Source organism: Octopus bimaculoides, chromosome 4 (genome assembly GCF_046866305.1).
Source record: "Octopus bimaculoides isolate indiv1 chromosome 4, ASM4686630v1, whole genome shotgun sequence".
In the NCBI taxonomy this organism is placed as follows: Eukaryota; Metazoa; Mollusca; class Cephalopoda; order Octopoda; family Octopodidae; genus Octopus; species Octopus bimaculoides.
Genome location: NC_142931.1, coordinates 116,072,229 through 116,091,299, shown reverse-complemented (window position 1 = coordinate 116,091,299; position 19,071 = coordinate 116,072,229). Strand labels below are relative to the sequence as shown.

The following is a 19,071-nucleotide window of genomic DNA, read 5'->3' as shown; positions in this document are numbered from 1 at the left end:
GTGTCTCCTAACATTACATCATCATCCTCATCATCATTTAACGTCTGCTTTCCATGCTAGCATGGGTTGGACGAGTTGACTGAGGACTGGTGAACCAGATGGCTACACCAGGCTCCAATCTGATTTGGCAGAGTTTCTACAGCTGGATGCCCTTCCTAACGCCAACCACTCCGAGAGTGTAGTGGGTGCTTTTACATGCCACTGGCACGAAGGCCAGTCAGGCGGTACTGGCAACGGCCACGCTCAAAATGGTGTAGTCAATTGTTTTGTTTGTTTTTTCTTTTATGCCACAATTTATGAACAATGGCATCACTGATTATGAATTTTCAGTAATTGATCGCTAGTTTACTACATTTCTGAAGACAAATGTAGCATGGGTGTGACACTAACATGTTGGTTTCTTAACAATGTTTACACCCTTCACTGATATACACAAATGTAGATTGCAGACCTCTATAAGGCTTCTCTCTACCAAATTCCACTCACATAGCATTGGTCAACCTGAGGCTGTGGCAAAAGATATTTGACCAAAATGTCATACTCTCAGATGGAACCAGGAATCATGTGGTTACAAAGTGAACTTCTTAACAAAACAGCTATACCTGAAGTCATTAACACCAGTGCATACCTATTAATTATTCTATAAATCTCTGAAGGATGAAAGCCATATATTTGAGTTCAGAACTATTTTTAAACAAGAATTGGTAGACAAAATATTACGAGTGCTATGTCTCACATTCCAACATTTCTGTTAATCCATAACACTACAACAATGGAAAATAATACCATGCCATTCTTAAATTCAAAATTGTAAACAGAAAATGAATAAAACAGTGATAAATTCTTGTGATAAATACAAAAATGTAAAACATGGAATATACTTACAGTCTGAATATCCAACTTCATCTTCCTCAGTGTTTGTACTTCCCCCAGTAAATGCAGACTCATCTCTGCTATCATCTGACAAACCAACACTGCTACCTAAAATGGAAACAGAACTCCAGGAATATTTTATAAAACAACAGAGAATACAACAGAGTTTTAAATGATAATATAATGAAGATAGCTGTTAAAGTAAAGAGGTAGGATATGGCCACCTGAATCAGCCTCAGTAGTTTACTAAGTATGAAAAGCAGGGTAGATCCTAGCAGAATTTAAACCCAGAACAGTGAAAACTGAAACATTAAGCATGGTGTATTATCTGTCCAGTTTGGTCTTCTTCTATTGTTTTTCCTTACCACATAATCATTTCAAGTAAATCTTTAATATTCCATTCATTAACCCTTTTGTTACCATATTTCTTCTGAAGTACATCTCCTTTGTTTCAATTAATTTTGAAAATAATGAAGAATTTAGCAAAATAACATTGTCGTTATTGAGCTGGTGAAAATTTGATGAGAGGCTTTAGTTTAGATCACTTTTTCACAGGCAGTCTGTGTCATAGAACCTGTGATGGTCTCAGGTGGGTTGGAATAAAAAAGGATTAAATATTTTAACACCAATTTCACTAGTTTTTTACATAGCTGTTATCCAAATAATATATTCTTAGAACAATTCCATATTCCTACACTAACAAATAATGTACATTTATTTAAATGACTGTCTCTTGAATATAGTGAAGTCTATACTCAACTGATGAGGTCATAATAGCACTGAAACATCCAGAGTTATCTTTTGAACTTGCCAAAATTAAAATTATTAAAATATTAGTCATTGACTAATATTTTATATTTGTTTTGTTTCCTCACAGAGTGGATGACAGGGGACCAAGACTTCTGGCGGTTTGCTGTGCTTGAAAAAACATGTCAAGCTAAGCATAGTTGCCCTTGCATACAGACTCATCCCCTGCAACCCTCTCCAGCTGAGCATCCTTAATCTTGCAGGCTTGTAAGTGCTGGTGCCATGTAAAAAGCACCCATATTGGTGCTGCATAAAAGCACCCAGTACGCTCTGTAAAGTGGTTGGCATAAGGAGGGGAATCCAACCATAGAAACCATGCCAAAACAGACATGGTGCTTGAATAGCCCTTCAGCTGGTCAGCTCCTATCAAACTGTCCAACCCATGCCGGCATAGAAAATGGACATCAAATGATGATGATGATGAAGCAACTGCATAGTTATTTTTACTTCAGTTTTTAATCCCTTAGAATTCATATTACTCTGTCAAATGTTTTGAATTAATCATGCATCGTCTTGTAGCTTCAAGATTTCAATGATGTAATTGTTTATTTTTATAATGACACTGTAGAGTAGGTGTGAGGGACTGGATCTGGCCAGTTCAAAACTGGGAGAATATTTGGGTTGAATATAGCCAGTTTAAACGCTAACAGCTTCAGAAGTAAGACAAAATGGCTAAAGTAAAATTTGATGTAGCTAGTGGAACAGCATCTTAGTTCATAAAGACTGTGCCAAATTATAAGAAATTCCTTATATTGAAATTGCTTTAGTACTGACATAATAAAAACCATTATTTAAAAGAGAAAGAATTCTTGATTTGGCACACTTTTGGAAGCAAATTATAATTCCTTATTATAGTGAAATTGTTTTAGTATTTACATAAAATAATTCATTGTTTAAAAGAGAAAAAATTCATTTTTACTTGATTTTTGGCACACTCTAGACCAAATTATAATAATTTCCTTATTATACAGGAAATGTTTTAACACATACATAATAAAATGTTTAATTTCAAATTTAATCAAAAGAGAAAGAATTACTACTCACTTGATTTCGGCACACTTTTTGGACTAGTTCCTACTGGTGGAACAACATCAAGTTGAAGCTGAGGGTATTCTTGCTTCAAATAATTTAACTTATCCAAAAGTAAGTTCCGGCTTTTGTTTGTACTGCTACTGAGATTCTCATTTTTTAATGTTTCCAAAAGAAATTTTTCTACATCTGAATGGAAATAAATAACAAAAAAGATTTTTTTTAATTTTCAAATATCACTTTAAAAAGCACTAAGTTGTGTTGTCTTGTTTGTATTTTTGTCATTTAAAACAAAAATTTTAGTTTTTCAAGAAGACAAAAAAAAAAGGAATTGTGTAAAAGCTTGGTAGATAAAATGCTTAATTTCAAATTTCAACATTATGACTAACAATATTGTTGGTCTTTAAGTAAGAGAAATAACACTTAAAACTAGTCATTATACTCATCGCTCTACTTCTTATCACTCATAATATTTTTGTCTCCTATCCTAAGTCTTGCAGAAAATATTACTCAGAAAACATCTCACACACACACACATACATACATGCACTATCAAAAATCTAAGCAAAAAGAGAACACTTATGGTGAATTAATGTGGAACTTACAGCTCCTGTACCCTGACTATAAATTCTCATTTGTAATTTGTACCTACAAATTTATGCAAAACCCAAGAAATACTAGGTTTGTCAAAGAAACAGCAAAAGAAACTGATGTGGATTCTCCAAATCCAATTTATTACACTGGTCTGCATGATTTTTTTTTTTTTTTGACTGTATGGTATCTTTTTCTGAATATATATGGAAAAATAATGAGTCATTGTGTTTTTTATTCATCTCTATCACATCAAGTTGTCAAGTTATACAGAGACGCCATTTTTCTCTTTTTGTATAACATAAGTAAATGATAAATTAAAATGCATACTTTATATCAACTTAAATGTTAAATCTAATATATTTTTCTTTATTTTCAGTCTGTTAAAATGTCTAGAGGCTGCATCAATTAACCAGATATATTGTATGTCAGTGGGTAATTCACCCTTTCAGATTCCCAGAGCAATATTACTCCTTTGTTGAAGTGCTGCTACTTAACATATTTTGGCTGCAAACTGGGAGACCAGGACAAGCCATTTGCACCTCATAAAGCTTGCAAGAGTTGATTCAGTAAGCCTCAAATGTGGTCAGTTGGAAAACTTAAATGTATGACCTTTGGTATGGTGGGAGCAGATGAACCACTATGATGACTGCTACTTTGGATTCAACAAGAAGACTATAGATCACATAATATACCCAAATATTCCTTCAGCAATAAGGCCTGTTCCACACTCAAATGATATTCCTGTACCCATGCCTCCTGAAACATGGGAAATTCCATCAGAGTCTGATACCAGTGATGCTAATGAGATGGAAGTAGACTATGAGCCACCAACAAATGATGATCCCAAATTATTCAACCAAGTTGAGCTCAATGACTTGGTTAGAGACCTTAACCTTCCAAAAGAAAGTGCACAGTTATTTGGCTCTAAACTGCAGGAACACAAGCTCCTGGCTCCTGGAACAACATTTGCTTGGTACCATCATCGTGAAGCGGAATTCACTGAGTTCTTTGAGAAAGAGGATTCTTTAGTTTTCTATTCAAATGTCTGGCCTTATTGAACACATGGGGATGTCATACAAAGCAGATGAATAGAGGTTCTTCATTGATTCTTCTAACAGAAGTTAAAGGCTGTTCTTCTCTACAATGGCAACACAACTGAATCTGTGCCAACTGGCCATAGTGTCCAAATGCCAGAAACATAGAAAAATATGAAGACAATAATAACTGCAATCAAGTACCATAATCACAATTTTCTCATTTCTGGTGATTTAAAAGTTATTGCTCTCCTACTAGGTTTTCAAGAGGGATACACTAGGTATCCCTGTTTGCTATGTCTTTGAGATAGTAGGGCAGACAGCCAACAAAATGAACAAAAAGACTAGCTATCAAGAACCAGCTTCTTACCCAGAAATCACAATGTGAAAGCTATGCCACTAGTTGACCCCACAAAAAGTCTACTGCCACTGTTATATGGACTGTTAGATATGTAATTCGTCTGACGTTCCGTGTGTCATGTGGTTCGTCTGAGTTCATTGTTTCATTGTTGTTGTCTTGTGGGACTGTCGTAGTATAATGTCATTGATATATATATGGCGGACATGACTTTTGTTTATTCATAACGAACATTGGGTGAGTGCGTTCTTTGTATGTAATTGAACAATAAATGTAATAATTAAATTGTATAACTCGTTGTGTTATCTCTACGAGTCACCCGAGGGAAACATAACAGAGTTTATTGGCGTCGCCGATAGGACCGATAGGATACATGCTTACTTTACCGTAAAATTATTCATCGTAATAACAATGGCTGAAAAACAGACAGTAGAACTTATTAAATTGTTTAGGGAACAAATGGACAAGCAAATGCAACAACATCAGAGAGATATGGACGCTCTGTTAAAACTGTTTGGTGCTCGACAAGTTGAAGGCGATTCTAGTGGCTATTTTTCAGCTGCTTCAACAACAGTGTCGATTCCACCATTTACTGCATTTGATTCAGCGACAGAACTATGGCCTGATTACTGGTCAAGATTCCGTACGTTTGTGGCTGCTAATGCTGTACCTGAAAAAACGCATGGCACAAGTGTTCCTGACCAATCAGACTGCTACTGTTTACAAACAACTTGCTAATCTGGCTACCCAACAAAATCCGCCTAAAGATATCAACAACTTGATAATGGACGAAATCGTTGACTTCATGATGGAACAGTTCGACCCTAAACTTTTCATTGTGAGAGAGCGTTTCAAGTTTTGGAGTGATATGCAGCGGAAGCCAGGCGAAACTCTCCAGGAGCTGGCAGCACGTATACGCCAGGATGCAGCTACCTGTGATTTTCCAGCGATCACCAACCCACAGGATGAAGCTCTGAGACAGAGATTCATATGTTCGGTTAACAATGAAGCGGTTCTGAAGGCGCTTTTTAAGATAAAAGACTCAGAACTAGATTTTGCCCGTGCTGTCCAGGTTGCCATTGAGACTGAAGACGCAGCAAAGGTTGCAAAAGAAACTGTATACAGTTCCAAAACCAAGCAGGTGTACAAGGTCCAGCAGAACAGGAATAAGAGTCCTCAAAAGAAACATCAGCAGTCTTATTCCACAAACCAGGAGAAATGCTACCGATGTGGAAAGGCCCACAAAGCAACAGACTGTCCTTTCAGGGAAACCAAATGTCATTTTTGTGATAAAAAGGGTCATTTGCAAGCGGTGTGTAGGAAAAAACAACATCAGCAACGCAATGGTCATTCACAAACTCCCGTGAAAAGAATCACAAAAGCTGAGCTAGTCAAGGCGATCCTAGGTGAAGTTTCCCCGAGACACTCATAGTTTAATTGTGCCAGTAACAATCCAGAACAGACTGTTCACAATGGAATTGGACACTGCTACTACAGGCAATTTTGTTTCCTTGTCAGTCTGGAAACAACTTGGAAGACCAAAGCTGCAAGATGTCACGCATCGCTATGAATCTGCCAGCAAGCACAACCTGCCTGTTCTAGGAACTTTCATGGGCCAAACCAAGGATCCAACAACTGGTAAGCAGGATCTTATACCTTACATAGTCACCAAGATCTCTGATCTTAATTTGCTGGGTCGGAATGCTATCCAGACTCTGGGAATTTCCGTAGACACTGCTCTAGGTTTGAAAAGCATAGACAGCCAAGCTAAGAGGGAAGGTGCAGAAGGGATGTATCCAAAGACCTCAAGCGAGCCCTATGTTTCCCTGCAGCAAGATTGTCACAACATGTGTGATGAATTTCCAGATCTTTTCAAGCAAGAATTGGGATGTCTCAAGAACTTTGAACTGGAAGTGAAGTTCAAATCGGACGCAACACCAGTCTTTCACAAGGCACGTCCGGTCCCATTTGCTCTTCGTGATGACCTGGCCAAAGGTTACGAAGACGGCATCGCCAAGGGAATCTGGAAGCCTGTTCAATTCAATGAATACGGAACGCCAGTGGTACCGATTCGTAAAGCACACGCTTCAAGCAACCTGAAGCCCAAACTACGGATTTGTGGTGACTACTCTGTGGGAATTAATGACCAACTTGCTGATCACCGTCATCCAATGCCACTCCCTGCTGAACTGATGCAGAAACTCGGAGGTGGATTCAGATATACAAAGATAGACCTTGCTGATGCCTATAATCAGATCAAGCTGGCTCCAGAAAGTCAACGCAGACTCGCACTCAGCACTCACCGTGGAGTACTCCTGCAACAACGACTCCCTTTCGGAATCAAGTCAGCACCTGGTTACTTTCAGGAGATCATGGAAAACCTGACCCATGATCTACCTGGAGTGGCCGTCTTCCAGGATGACATGCTCGTCAGTGGGAAAGATGCAAACAGTCACTTAAACAACCTAAAGTGTCTGCTCACACGTCTAAGCGACAATGGACTCAGATGTCGCCGTGAAAAGTGCCAGTTTGCACTACCCAGTGTACAATACCTTGGACACATTTTGTCGACTGAGGGGATCACTAAGGGATCCAAAGTCGAAGCAGTCTTAAAGATGCCATCTCCAACGAACGAATCAAGCTTGAAATCTTTCCTAGGTTCAGTTCAGTTTTATGGAAAGTTTATCCCAAACCTAGCCAGTATAGCAGAGCCATTCTATTGCCTTACAAAAAAGTCAACTATTTGGAAGTGGGGAGATGAGGAACAGTCAGCTTTTGATCACTTGAAAAATGTACTTTCATCAAGTCAAGTTCTGATACACTTCGATCCAAACAAAACTTTGGGACTAGCCTGTGACGCATCAAACGTTGGTATTGGAGCAGTCCTGTTTCACCGCTATCCTGATGGAAGCGAGCGCCCAATATCCAATATGTCCAAGACTCTCACTTCTGCACAGCGTAACTACAGTCAAATTCAAAAGGAAGCCCTAGCTATCATATTTGGCTTGCAGAAGTTTTACCAATATTTGTACGGTCGTAAATTCGTACTCGTGACTGACCACAAGCCACTGACATCACTATTCAGTCCGAGGAAAGGGACGCCACTTCTCGCTGCTAACAGACTAGCACGATGGGCCCTGTGGCTGAACCAGTTTGACTACACCATTGAATATCGGAAATCAGCAGATCATGGCAATGCTGATGCCCTCAGTCGCTTGCCATTCGGTGATGACAACGACTTTGACAGAAAGGAAAATGGTGAAGACATAGACATGGTGTGTGCCATCAAAGCTCTTAGTATTCAAGTCCAACCTGTGGATGCTAACGTCCTCCGTCAAGAGTCAGGGAAAGATCCAGTGATATCTGCAGTGATGCGCTACGTCCGTGAAGGCTGGCCACCAAAGAACATGGAGATCAATGACGAAGTCAACAAGTTCCGTAAGTTATCAAACTCACTTAGTATCTGTCATGGATGCCTTATACATGGATCTAGAGCTGTGATTCCACATAGCTTGCAGCCAAAGATCCTTAATCTTCTGCATCTTGGACATTTTGGCATGGAACGCATGAAACAACTAGCAAGAACTGCTGTTTATTGGCCTGGTATCGATGCTGCTATAGAGATAGCCAGTCGACGATGTGATTCATGTAACGAACATCAAAGGCAGCCATCTAAGCCTCCAGTTCACCCATGGATGTTACCAGAAAAGCCGTGGAGCCGCTTACATCTGGACCATGCAATAAATTTTATGGGTAGAGATTGACTGGTGATCACAGATGCTTATTCCAAGTACCCATGCATTCATCCTACTTCCTCCACGTCCTCCAAAGCCACTTTGAATCTGCTTGAGGAAGACTTTGCGCACTTTGGATTTCCTCACACACTGGTCACCGATAATGCACCAACTTTTACGTCTGAGGAGTTCCAGAGCTGGTGCAAAGAACGCGGGATCACACACCTGACAGGGGCACCTTACCACCCAGCTACCAACGGAGCAGCGGAACGTTTGGTGCAGACCTTCAAACAAGCTCTGAGGAAGTCTTCTCTTCCGCCAACACGAGCACTTCAAGAATTCTTGATGCAGTACCGGAGAACACCAACATCCTGTGGATTCTCTCCAAGTGAACTTTTGAATCACCGGCAGATACGAACAAGGATTGATTCTCTGCTGCCATCGCCAGCACATATTGCTCAAGGCAAACAGTCTAAGGAAGCACATAAGTCTCAGGTGACTCCAAGCTCGGCTGATGTCGCTAAAGTTACCAGGCAGTACAAGGCCGGAGATCCTGTGTATGCACTATACTATGGACCTCGCCGAGACAAAGATCCCCGATGGGTACCAGCAATCATTAAGAAGTCATTGGGTACTCGCTGCTTTAACGTGAAGGTCATACCTCATGGCCCGATGTGGAGACGACACTGGGAACAGCTGCGACCGCGGTACACAACTGAGGAAGACAATGAACCTGGTGATGCAGAAAACACTGTATTTGAATTTGCAACAGATCACCCGATGGAGATCTCGGAAACTGTGCCACTAACACAAAGACAAACCAGACCCAAGACCATGTTACCCGTTCCAGAGTATGGACCAGACAACCCAAGACGGTCCAAGAGAACCCGTAAAACCCAAGAGAGACTTTGCTGTTGATACTTCTTGTGTAGCATCAATTTCAGTGGGGAGGTGTTATATGGACTGTTAGATATGTAATTCGTCTGACGTTCCGTGTGTCATGTGGTTCGTCTGAGTTCATTGTTTCATTGTTGTTGTCTTGTGGGACTGTCGTAGTATAATGTCATTGATATATATATGGCGGACATGACTTTTGTTTATTCATAACGAACATTGGGTGAGTGCGTTCTTTGTATGTAATTGAACAATAAATGTAATAATTAAATTGTATAACTCGTTGTGTTATCTCTACGAGTCACCCGAGGGAAACATAACAGCCACCACTCCACATCAAATTAGGGCTTATGAAAAATTTTGCAAACGCCCTGAACAAGAATGGAGCTGCTTTCAAGTTCCTGGAGTCAAAATGTCCTCATATAAGTGAAGGCAAGCTAAAAGCAGAAATCTTTGTTGGCCCTCAGATTCAGGAACTGATGAGGGACAAGCATTTTGAGGAAGTATTATAGCAGGTGTCGAAGTGACCAAAACTTCTTGAGAAACAGCCGCTCCCCAGAATATGAAAAAATGATCCAAGACCTGATATCAAGTTTCCAACAACTTGGGTCTAGAATAAGTGTGAAGATTTCCTCAAGAATTGTGGGGACTACAGTGAGGAACAAGGTGAGCAGTTCCGTGAAGACATTTGCAGCATGGAAACTCAATACAAGGACACAATAAAGGCGGCGAGCTGGCAGAAACGTTAGCACGCCGGGCGAAATGCTTAGCAGTATTTTGTCTGCCGTTACGTTCTGAGTTCAAATTCCGCCGAGGTCGACTTTACCTTTCATCCTTTCGGGGTCGATAAATTAAGTACCAGTTACGCACTGGGGTCGATGTAATCGACTTAATCCCTTTGTCTGTCCTTATTTGTTCCCTCTATGTTTAGCCCCTTGTGGGCAATAAAGAAATAGGAAACTCAATACAAGGAGACAACACAAGCAGAAATCAAAACAGTCCTTCCTTTGAATCAATATGTAGGCTAACCATTAGGAGCATATTTTTTACATTCATTTGGTTTGATGTTGATAATTCTAATTCATTTCATGATGAACGTGGTTCATTTCATGTTGATTTGGAAAACATATGTTCTTAAAACTAACAGAATGAGTTTTTCCTTGATTATTTGCTTCATTTTAATAAAGTAATGATTTATTAAAAATTCACATTTTTCATTATTATTAATAATTTGCATTTTATTCAACATCCTTATGTGACAGAGCAAAATGGTTTAGATATTTAAAATCAGCACCCCAAGAATATGTAACATCACATCCATGAATAAAAATAAAAAATTCCCAAATGCAGACTAGTGTTAGCAGCACAGTGAAGATTTGTAAAACATTCCAAGGATTCTACATCTGAGATTTTTTAGGCAAATAGATACACACATTTAGGTGTATGCATCAGCAGCTCAATCAACACACCAACTCAAGACCAGGAACTCTCTTAACTCCAGAAAGTCTTGTCACTTTGTTAGTGAACGACTTGAATGTTCTTAAGAAGAACTTAAATAAAACTCAATGAAAAATCATGTGTGTGGCTATGTGGTTAAGAAATCCACTTTGCATGGTTTCAGGTTTCAGGTTTAGTCACATAGTTTCTAGAATTCAGTCCAACTGTGCAGAAACTTGGGCAAGAGTCTCTAACTTTAGTCCAACTAGTGCTATATGAGTGAATATAGTACACAAAAAGTGTAGAAAGCTTATTGTATGAGTGTGTCTGTGTGTGAGAGAGAATATAAGTATACATGTAGTGCATATATATATATATATATATATATATAGTGTGTGTGTGTGTGTCTTATGAGCTCTTCTGTCATTAGACAACAGATGAGAGTTCTGCAATTTCTTGCTGAACAACCACACAGATGATTTACTTATAGCGATCAGATGTTTGTGTTCACATAAACTCACTCCCTCCATGAAACTGACATTACCTGTACAGGTGCACAAGCGTGTTGCATGTCAAATATCAAAATGATCACAGAGCAGCATGAAATGAAGTGTTTGGCTCAAGAACACAACACAACACCTGGTCTGAGAATTGAAACCACAATTTGTGATTGTAAGTACCACACCCTAACCACTAGGCCATGCATTTTCACTTAACACACACACACACACACACACACACACACACACACACACACATATATTTCACTTTTGAAGTCTGGAGAAGGGATAGGCTGTCCAAGAGGCTAAGCTTGATATTATAATTGTTCTGTTTAAACCAAACAGGAAAGACGTGAACAGGGAGAAGTTTCTGGAGAGAAAGGGTGTATTGGTTAATGCAGGGCTGAGAAAGTTGGATGCACCAAGAATGAGGAGAAGTGGGGAGATGGGTGTGTCATAGGTACCTAAATGGAGGAGGCACAAAGCCAGCCAGCTCCAAGAAACAGAGACCCTTATAGAAGTGACAGAAAAGGTAGAGAGACAAGAGACAGTATATTTGTAGGTCAAGAATTAAGCACATGTACAGCCAGGGGTAAGTGACATAAAACTGGTAGAATCCCAACCAGTCTTGAAGAGCTATAGTATCTAAAGAAAGGGGGTACTATGCAAATATGTGATAGCACATTGGACAATTGCAATGAAGCAGTAGTTAGATGATTCAATAGGTACAGAGAAGGATATGGTTTAGAAATGGTCGAGTTTTTAGGTTAGAAAAGGGTGTTTGAGTGTCTGAGTCCATGTGGGATGCGTGCAGGAAATAAAATGCATTGGTGTAAAAAGTTGAGAATAGCAAAGGATTCAGCCTTTGCACTGGCAGCATCAGTGTGGGAACCATGAGGAGTAGTGAACATTGAAGTCACCTAGGACAATAATTTCAAAAAGGGAGACAAATGTTCTCAGTGCAACAGGAGATGCAGTCAAAGAATTGCTGAAGGTTTAGGAAGTTCAGAGGGTGATAGAAGGGGCATATATATTTAGGTGAATGAGGGAGAGAGAAAACTGAGCCAGAATGACTGGAAGTCATTATTGTTCAAATTCAGGCAAGAAAAATGAAAGGCAGAGAGAGTGGAGTCTATATATATATATATATATATATATATATATATATATATATATATATATATGCAGACACCACATTTTGAAGCCAAATTTGAGTAGAGAGTGTACTATGGACAAGAGAGATAGATAGGGGCTGAGAAATTTCTACCTTAGAGAGAATTAAGTGTGGTTAGGGTGTAAGAGATGTGAGGGATCAGGGTTGGTGAGAAATCCTTGAATGTTTGAAAAGAGGGGAAAGAATTGGGCAAGAAAGTGTAGAAGGTGATGGTACATAGAATGCTCATGGAAATCACTAAACCAGAGGCCTGGTCCAAATGCTTATAACAGTGTGAACTCTGCTAAAAGCATTCAAAAGCCAAATGGTACTCAAAGTGCACTATTATCAAAATCATCTCCCCACCCCTTATCCTTCCATCACTCTTCTAAATATTGCATTATTTTGCTACTGTAATTAAAGTAGAATTACATATAACACCATCCCTCTCTCTCTCTCTCTTTCTGTGGAACCACTTCTTTTAGACATCCATCCTTCATACTTAACATTATGGTTCCTCATTTCTAAGCTGCCAGTCCTCACTCTCTCTCCTCCAAGCCACTTACTATTGACACACATACCTCACTCTTAACGTCATCTCATATTTATCATTGACCAGCCGCCACTTTTGTTTGCTACTCACTACATTCACCCCTATGTACCTCTAACCACCTCCACCTCTGCTATTATCTGTGTTTCACTCTCCCTGACACTCTTGGCTTCTTTTCTGTTCACCACTTTCTATAAGTGCCAGTTATCACTTCCTCTCCACTGAGCCACTTCTCCTGACATCTATCCCTCATTCATATCGCCAATTCTCACACTCACAATTACCACTGACCATTTGCTATATTCACTCCTGTGCCCCATCTCTTACTATTTCCAGTACTCTTGCAGCCTTTATCCATCCACTTGATCTTCTGTCCCATTCACTCTTCCATTGAACTTGGACTCAGACACATCATCACACTTATCGTTATCTCTGTTTCCAGCTCCACCCTAATTACTTCAACCTACCCTTATATAATGCAAGATAGCCATGTATCTCTTACAACAAGAAACTTCTATTCTGTTCTGGCACCATCTATCATGCTTTAACCGCTCAACACCTAGCATAAAACCACCTCCCTTTCTACTACACCAACCACTTTAGTGCTACAAGCCACACAGTGACTTCACTAGTATTGGTGCCATGAAGAGCACTTGGTACATTGTAAAATGGCTGACATTAGGAAGAGCATCCAATTATAGAAAACTTCCCAAATGGTTTCTGCAGCTGGATGGCCTTCCTAACACTAGAGCAAAATGTGATTTTCTGACCTACTGGACCCTGTTCAACAGTCCCACCTATGCTAGCATGGAAAGCAGACATGAAGATGACAATGATTATATTTATAGGAGAGTATTGTAGTTCGCTTGAAGCATTGTGTATTGTTTGTAAAGAATAAAAAGTTTTGAATGGCACTTCATTTCTCTTGGCACATTTAAAAGCTTCCTAAACCTGATTCAGTCTTTGTGATTTTGTCTGAAACAGGTTTATAAAGCTGTAAACTAACCAATAGTAAATATATATAACTCTACTTCTGAGTGCATTGAGGTGAGATTGCTTTAAAACTATAAACATGCACACAAAAAATCTACACATGCATGCACATATACATATATATACACACACACACACACACACACACACATATATATATATATATATATACATATACAGACTATCATTAATACACTTATACACATCTCTCTCTCTCTCTCTCTCTCTATATATATATATATATATATATATATAGTTAAAAAAACAATAACAAAAAAACAAAAAACAACAAAGTGAGGACGTGATATGGATAGTATTATTGGACGCTCAGGAAAGGAAAGAGAGAGTGTGTATGACGTTTCGGGCGTAGCCCTTCATATATATATATATATATATATATATATATATATATATATATATATATATATATATACACATATATATATACATACACATACATATATATACACGCATAGACACACATACATACACAGGCATAAAGAGAGGAAGGGAGGGAGGAAGATAACACAAATACAAAGTGTGAGAGAGATCAGTTTGTGTATGCAAAACAAAATAAGGTACCCAATACAACTAGAAGAAATTAATTTATTTAGCTAAAGCTGATGATTCATTCCCATCACTACTCCGAGTCTCTTGCTTTTCAATACACACAGATGACTCATACCATTTCTCTCCATCAGCAAGAAATACAGAAATTTCCAGTGTAGTATGATATGCATGAACAGATATTGAACAGTGAACAGAAAATATTGAATACAGGACATCCATTGCTAACAAACTGAACTGTATTATATAAGCGTTATATAACTTATAACCTGATAAATCTATTAGTTCATACTATTTCATTGACTCACATTTTCTTTTTATCAGTATATAATTACATAGGTTAAATATTGTTAACAATAAAATATATCCGGATTCTATTGCAAGCAACAGGATTTTCCCATCGTAAGATGTTTTGCCCTATGACAAATTCTGTAATTAAGTAAAGCAAAAATCAACAGTTTGTGTTATATTTTTCTTTTTGTAGGAGATACACACTCACCGCCTTTTATATTTAATAATTTATTTATTTAACAACTGTTTTATTTTTAGATGCTATTAAATATAAAATTACAACAGAAATACATTAAAAATGTAATGTAAATTATAACCAAATTTATAACGGCATCAATCACTCCAATCACCCAAAGTAATAAACACTAAATTTTTTATAAAACGATAAACTAATATCTATAATCTCTTTACAAATTAATTAAGTGTTTGAATAATTTATCAATTAACGTAATATAACACTAAATGGCTAAAAGTAAAACAGTCATTTAGAATATGAAACTGTTTGAGGTGCCTGCCGAAAATAATAATAAGCCTTTTCGTAAACGAAACAGGTTCTCGAGAAAAATTAGAGTCAGCACTTGAAGCATCTCAGAATTGACTATCACACTCCTTTTTACAGGTTTTCGAAAATCTAACCACAAAAATGCAGATGCTGATTTTAAAAAAACAGCAAGTTTAAAGAGGAAGATGTATCATGGCGACAAAGGTTTACAGAACAACTTATAATTACAGCACCTAGTTTGCGTAACAGACTGTTCACGGTGTGTGTTTGTGTGTGTGTGCATGTATATATATATATATATATATATATATATATATATATATATATATATATATATATATATATATTATACATACAGACACGAGTGTGAGTATGTATACATACACACATAACTCAAGCAAAAAGCATATTTATTTGGTAACTTATAGTAATTATAAGCAGATAGATATTATACGTATATATATTGTATTATACACACACACATATATATGTATGCATATATATATATATATACACACCCACCCCCATGCATATATATGTATATGCACACCATAAAGATCCCACATATATATGCATACATATATATATGCATATATATATATATATATATATATATATGCATATATATATATATATATATATATATATATATATATATATACGTGCTAGTGGCATGTAAAAAGCACCCACTACAGTCTCGGAGTTGTTGGCGTTAGGAAGGGCATCCACCTGTAGAAACTCTGCCAGATCAGATTGGAGTCTTGTGTAGCCATCTGGTTCGCCAGTCCCCAGTCAAATCGTCCAACCCATTCTAGCATGGAAAGCGGACGTTAACTGATGATATATATATCTGCATACATACATACATACATATGCATATATATATATATATATATAGAGAGAGAGAGAGAGAGAGAGAGAGGCATGGAACTTATGCCTACACACACACACACTTATACAACCATCTTATTTATTTCAAGAATGCTAATACCTTGATTTGCTTAGATATTAGAATTTCGTAACTGGGAATTCTGAAGCTACTCCAGGATGTCAAATGTTAATTTCACAAAACGATAGTAACATGACACCAAACGGCCCGTGCTGAGGAAGATTCGATTATGTTGTTTCATAATATTTAAAGATGAATAAATGCAAGAATTGTTATTTATAATTTCATAAATGTAAGTAACACTAGCGATGTACACCAGCTGCACCGGCTGATACTGAAAAAATGTCTATGATGGGTTATATTTTGTTTATGTATATAAATGTATTCAATGTATTCATGTAAATCGCTTTGTGCATTTGTACTGTGTGTGTGTGTGTGTGTGTGGTTATATTTACGTTTGCCCTAAACACACACACGTATGTATGTGTGTACAACAAAATCGCAAGGGCAAAAGTAATGTCGAGTATATATGCGTGTGTATATGTGTATGTATGTATGATCAAAATGAACAAGATCTGGGTTCGTGCCTATATATCATTCGTATATTGGCGATTATTGGTTTTATACTTTAATGTATATATTTATATATCGGACTGTGACGGTACACGTAAACATTAAATTATCAATCATTCCGATATGATAGGAAAATCGAGCTTCGAGCAGACAAGCAAAATAAAATGCAACGAATAAACGTTTTCCTACAGACCTCTATACAGCCATCCTATCTGCTGAAAATAGCAGTCGAATTTTTCCTTTTTCTTTTTTATTTGATAAAGGGGAATACAATAGACAATGTAGTTCTTGATATAACAAAATTTTTAAAAAGACGGAATGTCCGCGGCTAAAAAGTGACCGTCCTGTCTCTTTGATCATAGATCTGATTCATCAGAGCTGACCTGCGGTTAAACAACAACAATAAAGCAAGAATGACTCCATCTCGGAGGTACGACATAGATGAGAACAAAACCAGCCTCGACGCCTGTTCCGCTCCTTACCATTTTATCCTACGTAGGAACAAACTAGAATTAACACTTAACTGAAACTACATTTAATAAGCTTATACGACTATGTATTAGTATGTCTCCGAATGTATGTGTATTTGTGTGTTCCTGATTTTGTATTTTAGTAAATGGTTTATTCTGTACGTTTGGTATTTACTTTTATTGAGGAACTAAATGAATGAAGATTTAAATGAACCGAATATGATGTATACGAGAGAGAAAATGAGACAGAACTTCAAAGGTTTTTCTATTAATTGAAATCTGCATTTCCCTGTAAGAGTATGTAAGGAATATAATATCTGTATGTGTGTGTGTGTGTGTGTGTGTGATGTAGGAATGTAACAAATTAAACACGTACCTCTCAGTAGATTACCGACCGGTTCGTAAATTTTCGCCATTCTCCAAAATCACATGAAAACAAGAAAACCAACTGTTTTCGCCGAAAAACTGACAACGACGAAAAATGGATAAATAAAATGTCAGTTTGTTGGTTGTCAAACTTGTGTCTGTTTTACTGCCTTGCTGCCTTCTCTTCGCTTGTCTGCCTACATCCGTAAACTGCAACTAGTTTTCGGACCCGCATGCGTATTCTACTAACTGACTTGCAGGGTCGTCGTCGTCATTGAAGCCTTCATCTTTTGCATACTAATGATGAGGATGATGGTAATAGTGGTGGTGATGGTGGTAATGATGATAATGAAAAGAAACAAGAGGAGGATCGGCATCATCATCATCGTCGTCGTCGTCATCATTATTATCATCATCATCACCAGCATCATCATCGGTTGCTAGCTGTCAGTAACACTGCTTCCTTCAAAAATTCCACGCTTCGCAAAATTTGCTTACACCACTCCTGATGTGCCACTTGTACCCTTTCTTCTCTACAGCACTTTTACGTGTTTTATCCTGTGTACTATGCATGCACATCCAGCTTTCATTGCTGTCTTTCTTTACTTTATTATCGCTTCTTTTTGTCCCCTCATTTACCCTTTTCGATGAGTTGTGGCGAACCTGAGCGCAATATGCATATTATTTTATGTTTGACTTTTGCTTTGCATTTGTACAAGTTGGATCCAAGTCTCACCCAGAGACCTCAAGAGAGAACAAGCTAGAAGTTCATGTAGGTGTTATGCCTAGGGTACCATATATTTGGATTTGTACAGTGTTGTTCTAGAGAATGTTTAAGAAACCATTATTATTATTATTATTATTATTATTCAGTAGTTTTATTTTTATAACGTGCTTTCACTTCACTACCGAGCGCAGCTCTGTGCGCCTTGGGTATGTGCTGTGGTTTGCTGTGGTGCTCTTATGTTTACTGTATTGAAAGTGTTTTGCGTAGAATGTGTGCAGTACCCAGTAGTGCAATTTTCTGTATGTTATATATATTTGTAAGTCCTGGTGTTTTTGTTATGTATTTGTCTGAATATTTTTTTATTATACCTAAGGCACCTACTATGATAGGAATTGTTTCTGTTTTTAGATTCCACATTCGAGTTATCTCTATTTCCAGGTCTTTGTATTTTGAAAGTTTTTCCATTTCTTTTAGAGAAACGTTGTCATCTGCTGGTATTGAAACATCAATTAGAAGGCATTTTTTTCCTTCATGATCTTTGACAACTATATCTGGTCTATTTGCCTTAATTTCTCTATCTGTGTGTATTGGCATATCCCAGAGTATGGTTGCTTTCTCGTTTTCTGTGACCTTTTCTGGCGTGTGTTTATACCATCTTTTTTCTGTTGCTATTCCATAATGTTGGCATAGCTTCCAGTGTATATAGGTCCCAGCTCTGTCGTGTCTGTGA

At 37.8% G+C, this 19,071-nt stretch overlaps 1 protein-coding gene across 1 annotated transcript in view; it reads right to left on the bottom strand.

The window, feature by feature from the left end:
• LOC106872117 (src kinase-associated phosphoprotein 2) overlaps nt 1-17,828 on the bottom strand; it is a 28,646-nt gene extending 10,818 nt beyond the window's left edge. Inside the window, exons 1-3 of the mRNA XM_089351208.1 lie at nt 17,625-17,828; nt 2,725-2,898; nt 886-981 (exon numbers count right to left, since the gene is read on the bottom strand). Of these exons, the coding sequence (XP_089207334.1) occupies nt 886-981; nt 2,725-2,898; nt 17,625-17,664 (310 nt within the window). The 5' untranslated portion in view covers nt 17,665-17,828. The remainder of the gene's footprint in view (nt 1-885; nt 982-2,724; nt 2,899-17,624) is intronic.
• Between the last annotated feature and the right edge of the window lie 1,243 nt (nt 17,829-19,071).